Raw genomic sequence first — 12999 nt, 5'->3', positions numbered from 1 at the left:
CAGCATACACACTGAATATCTTTATTCACATTGTGACCAGTAGGTTCTCCATCAGGTGAAACCAGCAATATTCATAATGTGGGTTGTTTTGGTGCCAAAAAGAAGGGAGAAAATCATTTTGTTTATGTGCCGAACTACAAAATTATATCCAAAATAAAAAATTAATATTTTCTAAATCAAATTGTGAGTCAGAGAAAGTTGGAACAATCCATGTGTAAAACTTCCATTTTGTTTTCTGCAGGATGTTTGTGTTTAGTAAAATGGGGACGGACGTCTTGTTATGCTCGAACGTAGATCCGTGTGCAGATCACATCATCCGCTCCAAAGATCTGTAAGGGAGAAAATCACACATTTATCAGCAGCTGCACGTTACTTAAACGAATATTTTTACGAGATCTGGTGTGTGTTGGATGTTGCAGAGTCTAGTTTTTTTTTTCCAAATAACAGAGGTGTCAAAAAAACCAAGTACAAATACTTACTTTACTTACCTGTACTGGAGTAATTGTTTTTCAGCTGACCTTTTACTTCTGTTCTTTACATTTTCACTCAATTATGTTTCCAAATATTTCATTAGTACCAGTATTTCATTTTTACTTAAATCCTGCTCATCATAAAAAACTATCTTGATATATGGTGCCTTTTGGAGAGAGTGAATTTAATTGTGAGAAATATAAATACACCATTCTGACACTATTAGTTTGTACTTGATCCATCACACTTGAACAAGAGACAAAAAGTCTCACTCTAATATTTCATTAGGCCTCCTTTAGCTTTGATTACGGCACACATTCTCTGTGACATTGTTTGGATCAGCTTCTGCAATGTCACAAGATTTATTTCCATCCAGTGTTGTATTAATGTTTCACCAAGATCTTGCATTGATGATGGTAGAGTCTGACCTTCTCCAGCACATGATTCTCAATGGACTCTGYGGAGCCAATCCATGTATGAAAATGATGTCTCATGCTCCCTGAACCACTCTTCACAATTCCAGCCCCRTGAATCCTGGTATTGTCATCTTGGAATATGGTCGTGCCATCAGGGAAGAAACAATCCATTGACGTAATAACCTGRTCATTCAGTATATTCAGGTCAGCTGACCTCATTCTTTGAGCACATGCTGTTGCTGAACCTGGACCTGACCAACTGCARCAACCCCATGGACCCCAAGACGCTTTACACTTCATTCACCCATTCGCACACACATCCATATACTGATGATGGTAAGCTACATTGTAGCCACAGCTGCCCTGGGAWGCACTGACAGAGGCAAATMGYCCTGCCCCCACAGGCTTGTACAGTAGGCACTAGACATGATGGGTACATCACTTCACCTGCCTCTTCTTACCCTGATGAGCCAATCACTCTGGAACGGGGTCAATCTGGACTCAGACTACATGACAACTTGGTTGCTCTCTAGCAAATTGAAGCCTTTTTACCCAATGCTTTGACCCTTCTCAAACGGACTGACATCTTTTCCAYGACCACAGGATGTCTTTCCACATGGTTGTTTAAGAAATGAGAAGAAACTCATTGCACCAGTTGGGGTTAAATAACTTGTTGCYAGGTGAAAGATAATCGCCCTTGCAGTAATTATCCAATAGGAGGCTCGTACCGATTTGCTTAGTTAAATCCAGGTGGCAACTTTTTTTTGGCCAGGCAGCGTGTATATGCAGCTGAAACAGAAAGCCTAATGCTGCCCAAATTATTTAACATTCACATTTTAATATAATTTTATTGTCGATGCCTTTTTAGAAAAATGTTTTTTTAGATGGTCACCTCCCAATAATGCCATTTTGGAAATTCCAAAAGCTCAGTTTCACTCAATACTTTTACTTTAAATACTGAAGTACAGTAAATGTAAGCTATTTGAGTAACTTTACCAAAGTAATTTTATGGTAGGAAACATTAGTGAAAGTACAAGTATCTTCTAAAATTACTTTCCTTAAGGTTAAAGTCAAAATATCTGACATTTACTGTACTTAAGTATGAGAGTAAACACTCTGAGGTACTTTATTCAAAGAAGAATAAATTGTTCCCGTGGTTCCACRCCTTCTCTTCCTTTTAAGTCACTTTTCTTCCGGCTCATGTTCACACGCCCACACACTTTCCTTCAACACTTGGTTGCCACACCCTTCAAAAACAATTGCTTACTCTTTGTCCTCTTTTGAACTAAAGGTCTGGTATTTCTTATAGGAGTGCACATCACCTGCACCTTTCATGTTGGAGCTTTAAAACAACTCATTTTATGCTGAGAAGGGGACRGAGTTAAAGAGGTTTGGGTCAAACCTCACAAATGACCTTCTGTCATGCAGTTATCTCACAAGATATCATGATGATGAACATCTGCTACCACACAAGATTTAGCTCAGTACTGACTGAGTTGTTGCCCTTTTTTGTGTTAGCTAACATCAGTTARCAGTGGCAGCCATCATGAACTGAGTTGAATCTAACATTAATATTGTGCAGGAAGGGATTACTTTCTGGGAGTTCCACTAAAATCTATCCAAGTGTAACAGACAGTTAATACTAGGGATGTCCTGATCCAGATTTTTTGGCTCCCGATACAATCCGATTTTTTTAATGATTAGTCTTTCCAATACCRATCCGATAGCTTTATTTCTTTGTTTCTTTCCAAGTGACAAGGTTGGTAGTATTAAAACGAGCCCTGCTGTTCCCACCATGAGAAACATCCAGTTTGCAGATTTTGCAAGATGCAGTTTCAGCATCATTGTTTTCCATTGAAAAGTGTTCCCACACTGTGGACATGGTTGCATACTTGTATGCATCTTGACTTCTTAACGGCAGTTGTAAAGCATGATGATGCTGAAAACTGTCACAAAAACTGGGTCGGCCCGATCACATGACTGATCTGATTCTACCTGATTTTCAAAAAATGGCCACATCTGCCACCGATACTTAGTATCTGATCGGGACATCCCTAGTTAATACCAAAGTACATATCAGTATTTGCAAAAATATCTGAGTTATAACCATTTAATGTTGACTCAGGTTATTTAGCAGTGGCAGCCATCTTGAATGGGATTGACAGTAGAAAGTACTTTCTGTGAGTTTCATTACTGGTTCATCAATATTTTTTTTAACAGTCAAAAACATTATCAATCCCCTTTTGGCGCCGAGTGATAACTCACAGCTGAACTCTTTCTGATCATGATTTTTCAGACGTGCTGCTGGCTTTGGATGGATGTTATAGTCTTTAACAGGTGCTGACTGCGAGAAGTGAAACCTCTCTCAGCTCTGTAATGATCTGAAACTCCTCGTATCTGTTCCTCTAACATCTGCTGAGTCATGWTGAAGGTAAGTGATTATGTCCTCAAGCCTGCAGATGTCCAGTTCTGACACTCATGAGTCTTTTGATWAGAAAGAAGACTTGAATCTGCACATGCCAGACAAACTGTATGCAAAGATGCACATGAAGCACCACTAGACGTGTTCCCTCTGCACTATAAAGTGAYATCACACTGGTTTTTAGATTTTAGATTTACTGGATGATGGTCTTGGTCTTTTCATGAGGTAGTAAGATAAACCAGTGGTTCCCATCCATGGTCCTCAAATACCCCTATCCTTTACGTTTTACTTGTTTCCCTGCTATTCAGCCAGAAGATTGTTAATCACTCATTCATTCAAACCAGGTGTGTCAAATCAGGGAAAYGTCTAAACATGCAGTTGAGAATCACTGTTTCAATACATGTTATCTGATTTATTTACATATAAATGGCAAAGAATCAATGGCTTCCAGAGGCAATACTAAAAAACATAAAACTGAGTCAATATATTTTTGAAAATGTCTCATCAAGCTCAGAGTAGCTCTTGAGGTGTTGGTCAACATTTAAAGCAGTGATTTTTAGATGTTTCCCTGATTTGACACACCTGGTTTGAATGAATGAGTGATTAACAATCTTCTGAAGACCTGCTGAGTWGCAGGGAAACAAGTAAAACAAAGGATAAGGGTCCTTGGGGACCAGGGTTGGGAACCACTGAGATAAACCCATTGGATTTCACATGAAGTGGTTGTTTTTATATTTCCTGCAACAAAGCAAGTTTTTCCACAACAGGGCTGAAATACATTTCAGATTAACAGCAGTATTTSATGGGTTTCCTTCCCAGAAAGACTTGATAATCCAGTGCAAGTTATTTCAGTCAACCTGTGCAAATGACCCTTTGATCTTCAGGATCTTCTACGTGCTAACGTTTCAGACGGTCCAAAGTCCACCAAACTAATATAACTTGTTTTCTTTTGAGAATTTTAGAGTTTTTTCAAATATGGAAACAGTGTATAAAATTTTAAACGGTTTAGCACCAATCTGTTTGCAAAAATTTGTTTATTATCGTTCAGCTGTTTCTTTGCGCTTAACTAGAACATCCAGGCAGAACTGTGAAGTTCCTGCTCAACGATCAGCATTTGGAGAAGCAGCTTTTTTCTGTTAAAGCCACCGCTCAGTGGAATGCTGCTCCTGATCATGTAAAAAACTGTAGTTCTTTTATTAGTCTTAAAAATAATCTTTTAAAAAATACCTTAAATCTACCCAGTGTTGCACTCATTGAATTGCACTGGGTAATCGATTTTACTGTTGTTTCTGGTTGTGTGGGTTGGAGGGTGGGGCGGAGGTGGGCATGATTTTATGTTTGGAGAGTGGGGTGGGGTGTTTTATGTATTTTTTAATTGCAAAATATTTTATTTTATATTTTTATTTTCTGTTTTTTTTCCTCTCTTATTTCTATTTTACTGTTGGATGTTTTGTTTTTACTGTTTGATGGGACTACAGATGTAAATTAGCCTTAGGCTAAATCTGGTGCAATGCATCAAATTATGTTTTAATTGCACACTGTCCCGAACAAATAAATCATTCATTCATTCATTCATTCATAAAAGTTATTGTTACAGTGAAACAGTTTAGCCTGACGTCTTGTCGTTTCCTCATAAAAGAAGACTAGGACGACTCGTAGCAGAGAGTATAACTCGCGACGTGTCATTATCTCAGGCAGCACAGAGGGGGCCRGGCTGGAGCTGAGGATAATTGAGCTGCGACGACTCCATCTGGCAAGTGGTGTGGTGCCGCAGGAGACGTTGAGTGGAGGTAACGCCAGAGTCCATTAGTGCTTCTTTTCATCAACATGATCAATGAAGCCAATTCGGAGACCACAGGAAGACAAATCCAACCCCCACCCACACAGTGAAGCAGTTAATGTGGGACTATATTTTCTCTTTAAAACATTATTTATCCTATTGACATGGGGAGAAAGTGCGTGAGATTCCTCACTATATAAGTCAAATAGTCTTGAGTTTATCCTSCAACATTTTCACTGGAGACAGCTTTATTAGGACCTTCTGTATCTTAGGGCAATCTGGTACTGACCATTATTTGTTGACTAAATTGACTTAATGTAAAAAATTAGGGTCATACATTGGAGTTTGTGGCTTTTATATAGCATCTTCATGTTATTTCCAGTGCAACACTTCCCTGTACTTATAATGATTGTTACTTATTGTCTCTTCAATCTTTATTAAATCTGTGCCAACAGGACTCATGAGGCTAGTTCTGGTAGTTTAAGTTAAGGTTTATGTTCTGAAAGTTCAGAGATCTAAATTGGATTTATTGAGACTTACATGAAGGTCTTTTGTTTTTTTCTCAGCATGTTTTATGAACTGRGCTTTAGATATTTCACTGGGCTGTTACATCTGAGATGAGACATTACTTAAAAGTTCTGCCAYCTAAAACAACTCAAACCTCATTCAGCTAAATATGTTGTTTTTACGTCATCGATTTAATCATCAGGAAGTTACTCAGACTGAGTCTGCCTAAAACAAACACTGATAGGCTTTTCTTTTCCAACAACCGTCTGAATCAAAATGACTCAGCACCTTTCAAGATGTTCCTGTTATGAATGTGGGGTGGAGAGCTCATGCAGTTTTAAACTGTTTTTAAAAAATGCTTGAAAATGCCTCAAATTACAGCTGCCCACATCATTACCGAAACCACCTCATTTTACCAAATCACCCTGCGGCTTCCGGTCATATCCAGAACTCAATTAAATGGTAAATGGGCTGTATTTATATAGCGCCTTTCTATCCATCCGGGAGACTCAAAGCGCTTTACACGGCAGACATTCACACACATTCACACACTGATGATGGCAAACTACATTGTAGCCACAGCTGCCCTGGGGCACACTGACAGAGGCGAGGCTGCCATACACAGGTGCCACTGGACCCTCTGACCAGCATCAGTAGGCAAGGTGAGTAAGGTGTCTTGCCCAAGGACACAATGACTGAGTCGACTGGACAGGAATCGAACCTGCGACCTTCCGGTTCCAGGTCGACTCCCCTAACCACTCTACCACAGCCACCCCGAAAAATAAAAAATTAAAAATCCTGCTGGACACACTCAAAGCCATCCATAACCTCGCTCCTTATCTGTCAACACCCCTGCTGCTCTCTATTCTTTCTTTATTCACCTCATCATCCCCTCTGTCTGCTTCAGCACCTTTTTAAACTTCCTACTATCAAATCCTGACTCAAAGCTCCCCTCTTCAGGTTAGCCTACTTGTTCCAATTTCCTTWATCATATTTCATAATTAAACTTTAATTTAGTGTCATGTTGTTTTTAAATTTGTAAAGTGTCCTTGGGTGTCTCAAAGTGCCCAYGACATTTCATTTTCATGATAAATACTAATGCATTTTTGAAAAGATGAAATTAATATTGAATGGGAACAAAATTTTCACGCTGCTGAACCGAACAGTCCTTGAGATATTTGCGTGTACAGGAAGTGATGACAAAAAAGAGGGGAATCTGCATGCAAGCAGAACATGGCTACACTGTCTTACTACACAGACAGCAGAGAAGAATCTGATGTTTTTTTATTGTTATTATTTTGAGTCCTTATCAGAAAGACAAAGAGTCAGATTTAAAATAATACTGTCTCAATAAACAAAGACCTGCGAGTTATGTTTTGATGGTACTTCCTGTTTCACTTTGGCTCACTTTAAGTGTTAAAAAATCGGCCAGTTGGGTGATAAAATGGGTAAAATAAAGTGTATTATGCCAGATTTCTTAAATAAAAAAGTTTTCTTCCACGTATTGTATTTGCACAAAATGCATGTCCCAGGCATTTTAAATGTGCTTACAAACTAGATAGCGGTAGCATTTATGACAACCGCAATGCACTATAACTCAGAAGTCAACAGAACAGATTTATTGTTTTGTGTGGGGTCATTAGTGGGCCTGATGCATAGCCCTTCATCAGAGCTAAACAACAACAAAAATAATTCTGAAGCTCCTACGTCAAATAGTTTAAATTATAAGCATTTTTGTATGTCCAGGCACCCCCATTTCAGGTGGAGCCCCCTCCTCAAATATGAGGTCTATCATAAAACTGTTGGTCGGCACAGTGTAGGTCGGACACATCTACTGGTACACTCCCACCAAACTTTGTGCTGATTGGTGAAAAAATAAATAAACAATATGACCCTCACTTCGCATGCAGGGATCATAATAAAGTGCATTAATATTATCACGCTCTGTGTAGCCCTTAGCTGCACTCCTCCAGGAGAAGTTCTCTCTGGTTCTGCTGTCTACTGCAGGTAAGATACCGACTACTATAAAGTACTGCATACTGCTTACAGTCAAGAGCTGTATGTCATATGCATTGATTTAATAAAACAAACTTCATTTGGTAAATTATTCATAGCATTTAGGGAGTACTATGACTTGTTCCAGACTTATTTTGATTAAGAACATGACAAAGTCTCTGCAGACACCCTGTCTTCAGGTCAGTTAATCATCTTTTTAACGCCTTCATAAACTCAAATCAGCCAAATCTAAACATTCTGAGAGTTTGAGGTTTATTACAGCCGTCTTGACCTCTCTCACCTCAAAACTGTGTGATCTTTTCTTCGAGAAGTCTCTCTTTCTTTCTTATTTTGGTGATGCATTCCCACATGCCTATCAAATTACAGTTTATCAGTCCAACAAGAACAGAAGTGCACACCCTGATCTTAAACAAAAACACATTTGGTAAAACCAAAAGCATTTATTCGCGTTTAAAAACTTGTTTTCAGTCCAAATTACGACCACCCCCACTTTCCTCCCCAAACTCCTGATTGCCTCTCTGCAGAGGTGAGTCACAGTCCATAAAGAGATCTTCATCAAAGYCAAACTGGACAAAACCTCTCTCTTTTTTCCTCCCCATCTGGTCAGTAAACCCAGACCAGATGTTTACAGGTTTCTTGTAAGAATCTTTTTTTTTAGTCAGGAACTGGAAGCAGAAGTGTTTCTGATGGATCCAAGACCATAAAGTGCTGTGAGGAATGCAACAACAAACATATGGCAGCGACGCGTTCAGCCTTTCAGGATCAAAACAGGGTTTCTCTGTAGAAACCCAGAGAAAGTGTCGCAGTCAACACAGATGAAAGCACGACACAATGATGCACGGCTTGAGAACCTTTGAACAGATAAACGTTTAAACACCATCAGAAGAAATGGTGATAATCCAGATCACACGACTTATTTTAGCTCAAAGGATTATTAAAGTCTGTACAGTTTTCAGTTCTTTTCCTAACAGCAGAAAAAAACATTGTCACTTGCCTTTTAATGTTTAACACTGAAGATGTTTACATTAAATATCTACTGAAGCCTCTTTTGGACGTATACATACTGTAATGCTGATAATTAAATCAAACATAAACCCTATATGAGGAATTTAGTCATAACAGAAGTCAGCATAAATGGATGAAAACGTTATTGTGACTGAACCCTAAGATCCAGATGGTTTGATCAATYATTTGGTCTTTAAAAACATCTGCAAAACTTTTATTTCTCCTTTATTCAAAATCCAAATCAACATCTTCAAATGCCTCCTTTAAAGTGCTAAAAAACTAAATATCAAAGATATTTTAAATCATTCGGTTGTATCGAAGATTTGTGATTCATTAAGTTGGGGCTGCGACCCCACTTCAGTTCATAAAACAAGTGGTGGTCCTCAGACAGTYTCCTGAAATCAAATTAAATGAAAAAAAGATTTCAAGCTGTAGTGATGAGACAGGATTATTGTCGTCATGCTTTTATTTGTTAGGGTTACAATAAGATTTGTATTTATTTATTTGAAGGCAGCGATGTTTCAGATAACTCCATAAACCATTATTTAAAGCTTGTGGTCATAAGACCAGTTTTTTCTTTTTTTAAACAAAGCAGCAGAAAATTAAAGTTGCTGATCCAATCTAACAGTTTATAGTTCTCATAAAACTCCAATAAACTGCTGATTTAAACTATGTTTCATTACTACACACTAAAACAATAAAAATCACTCAGGCTTACACAAATTTTTTAGTTTTAGACCTACAAAATAAAAGTCTATCATCACCCTAACCAAGCTTGTCAGCGTCCCATTACTTTGTATGTGTTTATGAGTGTTATAGATATTTTGTTAACAGTTGAGCCTAAATATGCTGCTAATAATCATTTTTGAAGTTTATGTAAGTTTTCTCAGGCTTGTTTGACTTTCTGAAAGTTTAGAAGAGTTTTAAAACAAAACTGGGCTTTTTGTTTCTGTTTCCTTTATGGTTAAGAAACTGATTTTTAGGTAGAAATGAAAAAGGAGGAATCAGCCTTTTATTATATTTCTGCATAATGTTGAGTTTTTCCTTTCAGAGTAGACCACATTAATCATCAACAAAATGACAAATCTCATCGTTTAGACGACCCAAGTGAATAAAGGAGGTGGTTTCCAAATCTGACACTTTGTGATGCATCCAACCATCTGCAGAGAAATGTTATCATTATGTAGCCGATCCATCAATTATAAAGAAACATGAGTGTCTGGGAGCTGTAATGTAACAAAAGCAAACAAAAAAGGGACTTTTAAACAGAAGAGCAGATCTGACATGTTTAGAGTGGAATCAGTTTYACACAGCATCCTTTTCCAGTCTGTCCACATTGTTTTCAAACTTTAAAGAAAAAAAAAGGCCCTGCTCACCAGTATGAGTTCATCCCCTCTGAGTTCTCGGCTCCAAAAGGTTTTTGGGCCGTTCCCGCTCACCAGAGACTGTTTGCAGAACATTTTGTTTTCTGTCTCCCACGTGGCCAAACTCTGCAGGAAAACAAAATAAATCAATCCTTAACGAGCTCCATGAAATCAGTAAAACAACCTGAGAGCTGTTTTCTGGCGTTGCCACGTCAAAATAAAAGCTCATATCTGGGCACGTCTCTGGTTTCATGAACTTACCTTACACTTTCTGCCATCCACCGTCTCCTCGTTGAACTCCTGGCCCACGAGGAAGTTGATCTCCGTGGTGCGGACCGTGGTGGACGTCTTGATGTAGAAGTGGTCGCCGTTCTGCTTGATTTCCACGTGAGGTTTGGACGCAGCCGCCACCGCCACCTTCCTCAGCATGGCGTTCACGCCTGAAACCCAGAGACRCGGAGCTCGGTTTGTTCACTCAGTCACTCGTCTGCCTCAGCGTTAACGCGGCCCTTTTAGGCTGGCAGGTGAATAAATCAGTGTGAAACGTGTTTGTTATAAAGGATTAAAAAAAGGGGAGCTGTGAGTGAGTTTATTATCTGCAGATGTTGCAAACCTGAAGGTGGGATGATTATGATGAGAGGGAGGAATGTTGATGCAGTTTGTTTTTGTTTACCTCCTCTGCAGATCGTGATCAAGAGGGGGAACTCTAAACCCTCCATCATGGAGGTTCAGAAATGATCCGATGTGGGAAAACTTTTTCCTCTTTTTGTTACCTCGGTTGTGCCTCGGTTGAGTAAGTGATTTATTTTCCTAATATTTCTGTTTCAGGGTGGCTTTTATCTCCCGCATTCCTGCTTTAATATTACAAATAAATGAAGTGTGACAAACCTGAGGAATGTGCTCATGCAGTGTAGTTTTTATGAGTTTTATTGAAAGTAAATCTGTCCTAAAATCTCATTTTGACCCCCAAGTATGAAGAAATGTCTTCTTTGCAGTTAAAACTAATCAGTTTTCTGCTTTTAATAAGGTTTTACTCATGTATTATCTATTTTTTATGCTAATTTTGGTTTGATGCGTGCTGAACATGTTTAATGTTGCCTTCATCTTGTTTATAATTCCCTTTTAAAACTTACCAGCTTTTTATAGCTTTTATTGTGAAAAACTAAATTAGTTAACTGCATGTTTTGAAAGAAACAACATGAATCAGGATCTAATTTCTGTAAAACACTCAACAAAGCCGACCAGTGATCATTTCTGATTGATTGAAAACTCCAACATGAAAGAAGAGAGGAAATGTTCTTACCCAGAGCTTTGAGCAGCTCGTCGAAATTCTCACTGCTTTTCATTTTCCAGTTTCCTGTGAAATTGGCCATGATGTCCTCGCTCCTCGTCAGGTCTCAGGGTTTTTGTTGTGTGTCGCCCGGCGCCTCCTGTCCTCTGTCTCCTCTGCTGCTTCTCTTCAGGCTATTTCTCCCCATCTGTCCGTCCATCCCTCTCTCCTCCCTGTGTGTAATGAGCCAACACAAGACCAAACCCCCTCCACCCCTGCTTCCTCAACACACACAAACACACACACTACATTTAACTCATCTGATTCATGAATTAAAGCTAGAAAACACAAAGGGACTTTTCATGGCTGTGATGTTGTGAATCCAGACATTTGAATTCATAAATTTAAAATTAACTATGGCTGAAAGTTGTGAATGTTGAGATTTGGGGCCAGTTTAATGAACATAAACAGATTTTTGTTAAAGAAATCTTTAAGTTATTCATCTACAATATTAAATAGGATTTATAGTTGATAGTCTTTAGTTAAAACAGGTTTTTTAACGTCACACTTCTGAGTTAGTTAATAAAATATTAGCATATCCTAAAATCTCTGTTCCCTTTTAGGTTTTATTTTGGAAAATTAACCAGGACTCGTGTGTGCCTGATCTGATCCGAACCTCAGGTTTACTTCCCAGCTTTGTGCACGTAGGAACGACAGCAGCCAAAGGCCGAGCGGGACKTAAAGACATCAACATGAATAACGACCCTCCTTTCTGAACCTGTTTGCGGCTTTACATCGAAGCCGGCCTCACAAGGCTGTTCTCATTTTGGATCACTCCAGTGCCACTCTGTCTCACAGCCAGCACCTTTAGAGGCCGTGAAAACGAGGGGCCCTTCCTCTCACCCCGGCCAAGCCGAGATGTGTTCCCTCTGTTGACGGACCCTCATCAATCTCTTTGACAAAGTGCCTTCCAGACACGGCTTGATAATTAATGCATGGAGCAGAGAAGGAGCCACTCTGTCATCCCACCAGGAAGTGTCAGACACTCAAAGACACCCTGCCGCCCTCCTCCCCGTTTGCTTCATTCAGCGGTAGATTTGTCTGCTTGTGACTGGGTGGGCTTACTTCCAAAAGAGGAAAGTTTGAAGATGTGAAGACAAACCTTCATGGAGGGCGGGGGGCTTAGAAATGTGCTGCTACCCACTTCATAAAAAAAACAGATTTAAACTTTTTTTTTAAAGACACACTGGTTCAGGAGTCTAGTCCTGGTTCTCCAGACCACTATCCTGCATGTTGTTTCTCTGCTCCAACACAGCTGATTTAATAGTTAAATTACCTCTTCATGTTCTGCAGAAGCCTGGTAATCACTGATTCATATCAGTGTGTTGGAGCAGAGAAACAAGTAAATCATGCAGGATAACAGGCCTGAGGACCAAGACCAGGATCAGACACCCCCTGCTCAAGCTTTTCTGTGGACTTTAAAAACAAAAGGATGTCTGGTTTTTATAAATATATTAAAACATACATAAGTTTTCTTTTTTGTTCAATGCAATCAACTAAAAAAACAGATTTTATTTATGTTTATATTAGGGGTACAACGATATAGAAAATTCACGATTCGGTTCGGTTCAATACTTCAGTCTCACGGTTCGATATTTTTTCGATAAAAATAACAGAAATTTGCATGCCCTTTTTAACTTGTAATTTATTTAAATTAATTATGACCATTTGTTTAACCTCAAAAGTAC

General features: G+C 38.9%; 1 protein-coding gene across 1 annotated transcript; it reads right to left on the bottom strand.

Moving 5' to 3' along the window:
• Positions 1–7: 7 nt before the first annotated feature.
• On the bottom strand, positions 8–11459 carry LOC106513002 (cellular retinoic acid-binding protein 1). Its single transcript, XM_014001619.1, has 4 exons — positions 11285–11459; positions 10243–10421; positions 9994–10107; positions 8–329 (listed from the first exon to the last, which is right to left on the bottom strand). Exons 1-4 carry the CDS (start codon positions 11352–11354, stop codon positions 279–281), a joined length of 414 nt encoding a protein of 137 aa, XP_013857073.1. The 5' UTR covers positions 11355–11459; the 3' UTR covers positions 8–278.
• Between the last annotated feature and the right edge of the window lie 1540 nt (positions 11460–12999).

This window comes from Austrofundulus limnaeus, unplaced genomic scaffold (genome assembly GCF_001266775.1).
Source record: "Austrofundulus limnaeus strain Quisiro unplaced genomic scaffold, Austrofundulus_limnaeus-1.0 Scaffold9, whole genome shotgun sequence".
Taxonomy (NCBI): domain Eukaryota; kingdom Metazoa; phylum Chordata; class Actinopteri; order Cyprinodontiformes; family Rivulidae; genus Austrofundulus; species Austrofundulus limnaeus.
The sequence above is the reverse complement of the archived record's forward strand: the minus strand, read 5'-3'. Positions and strand labels throughout refer to the sequence as shown.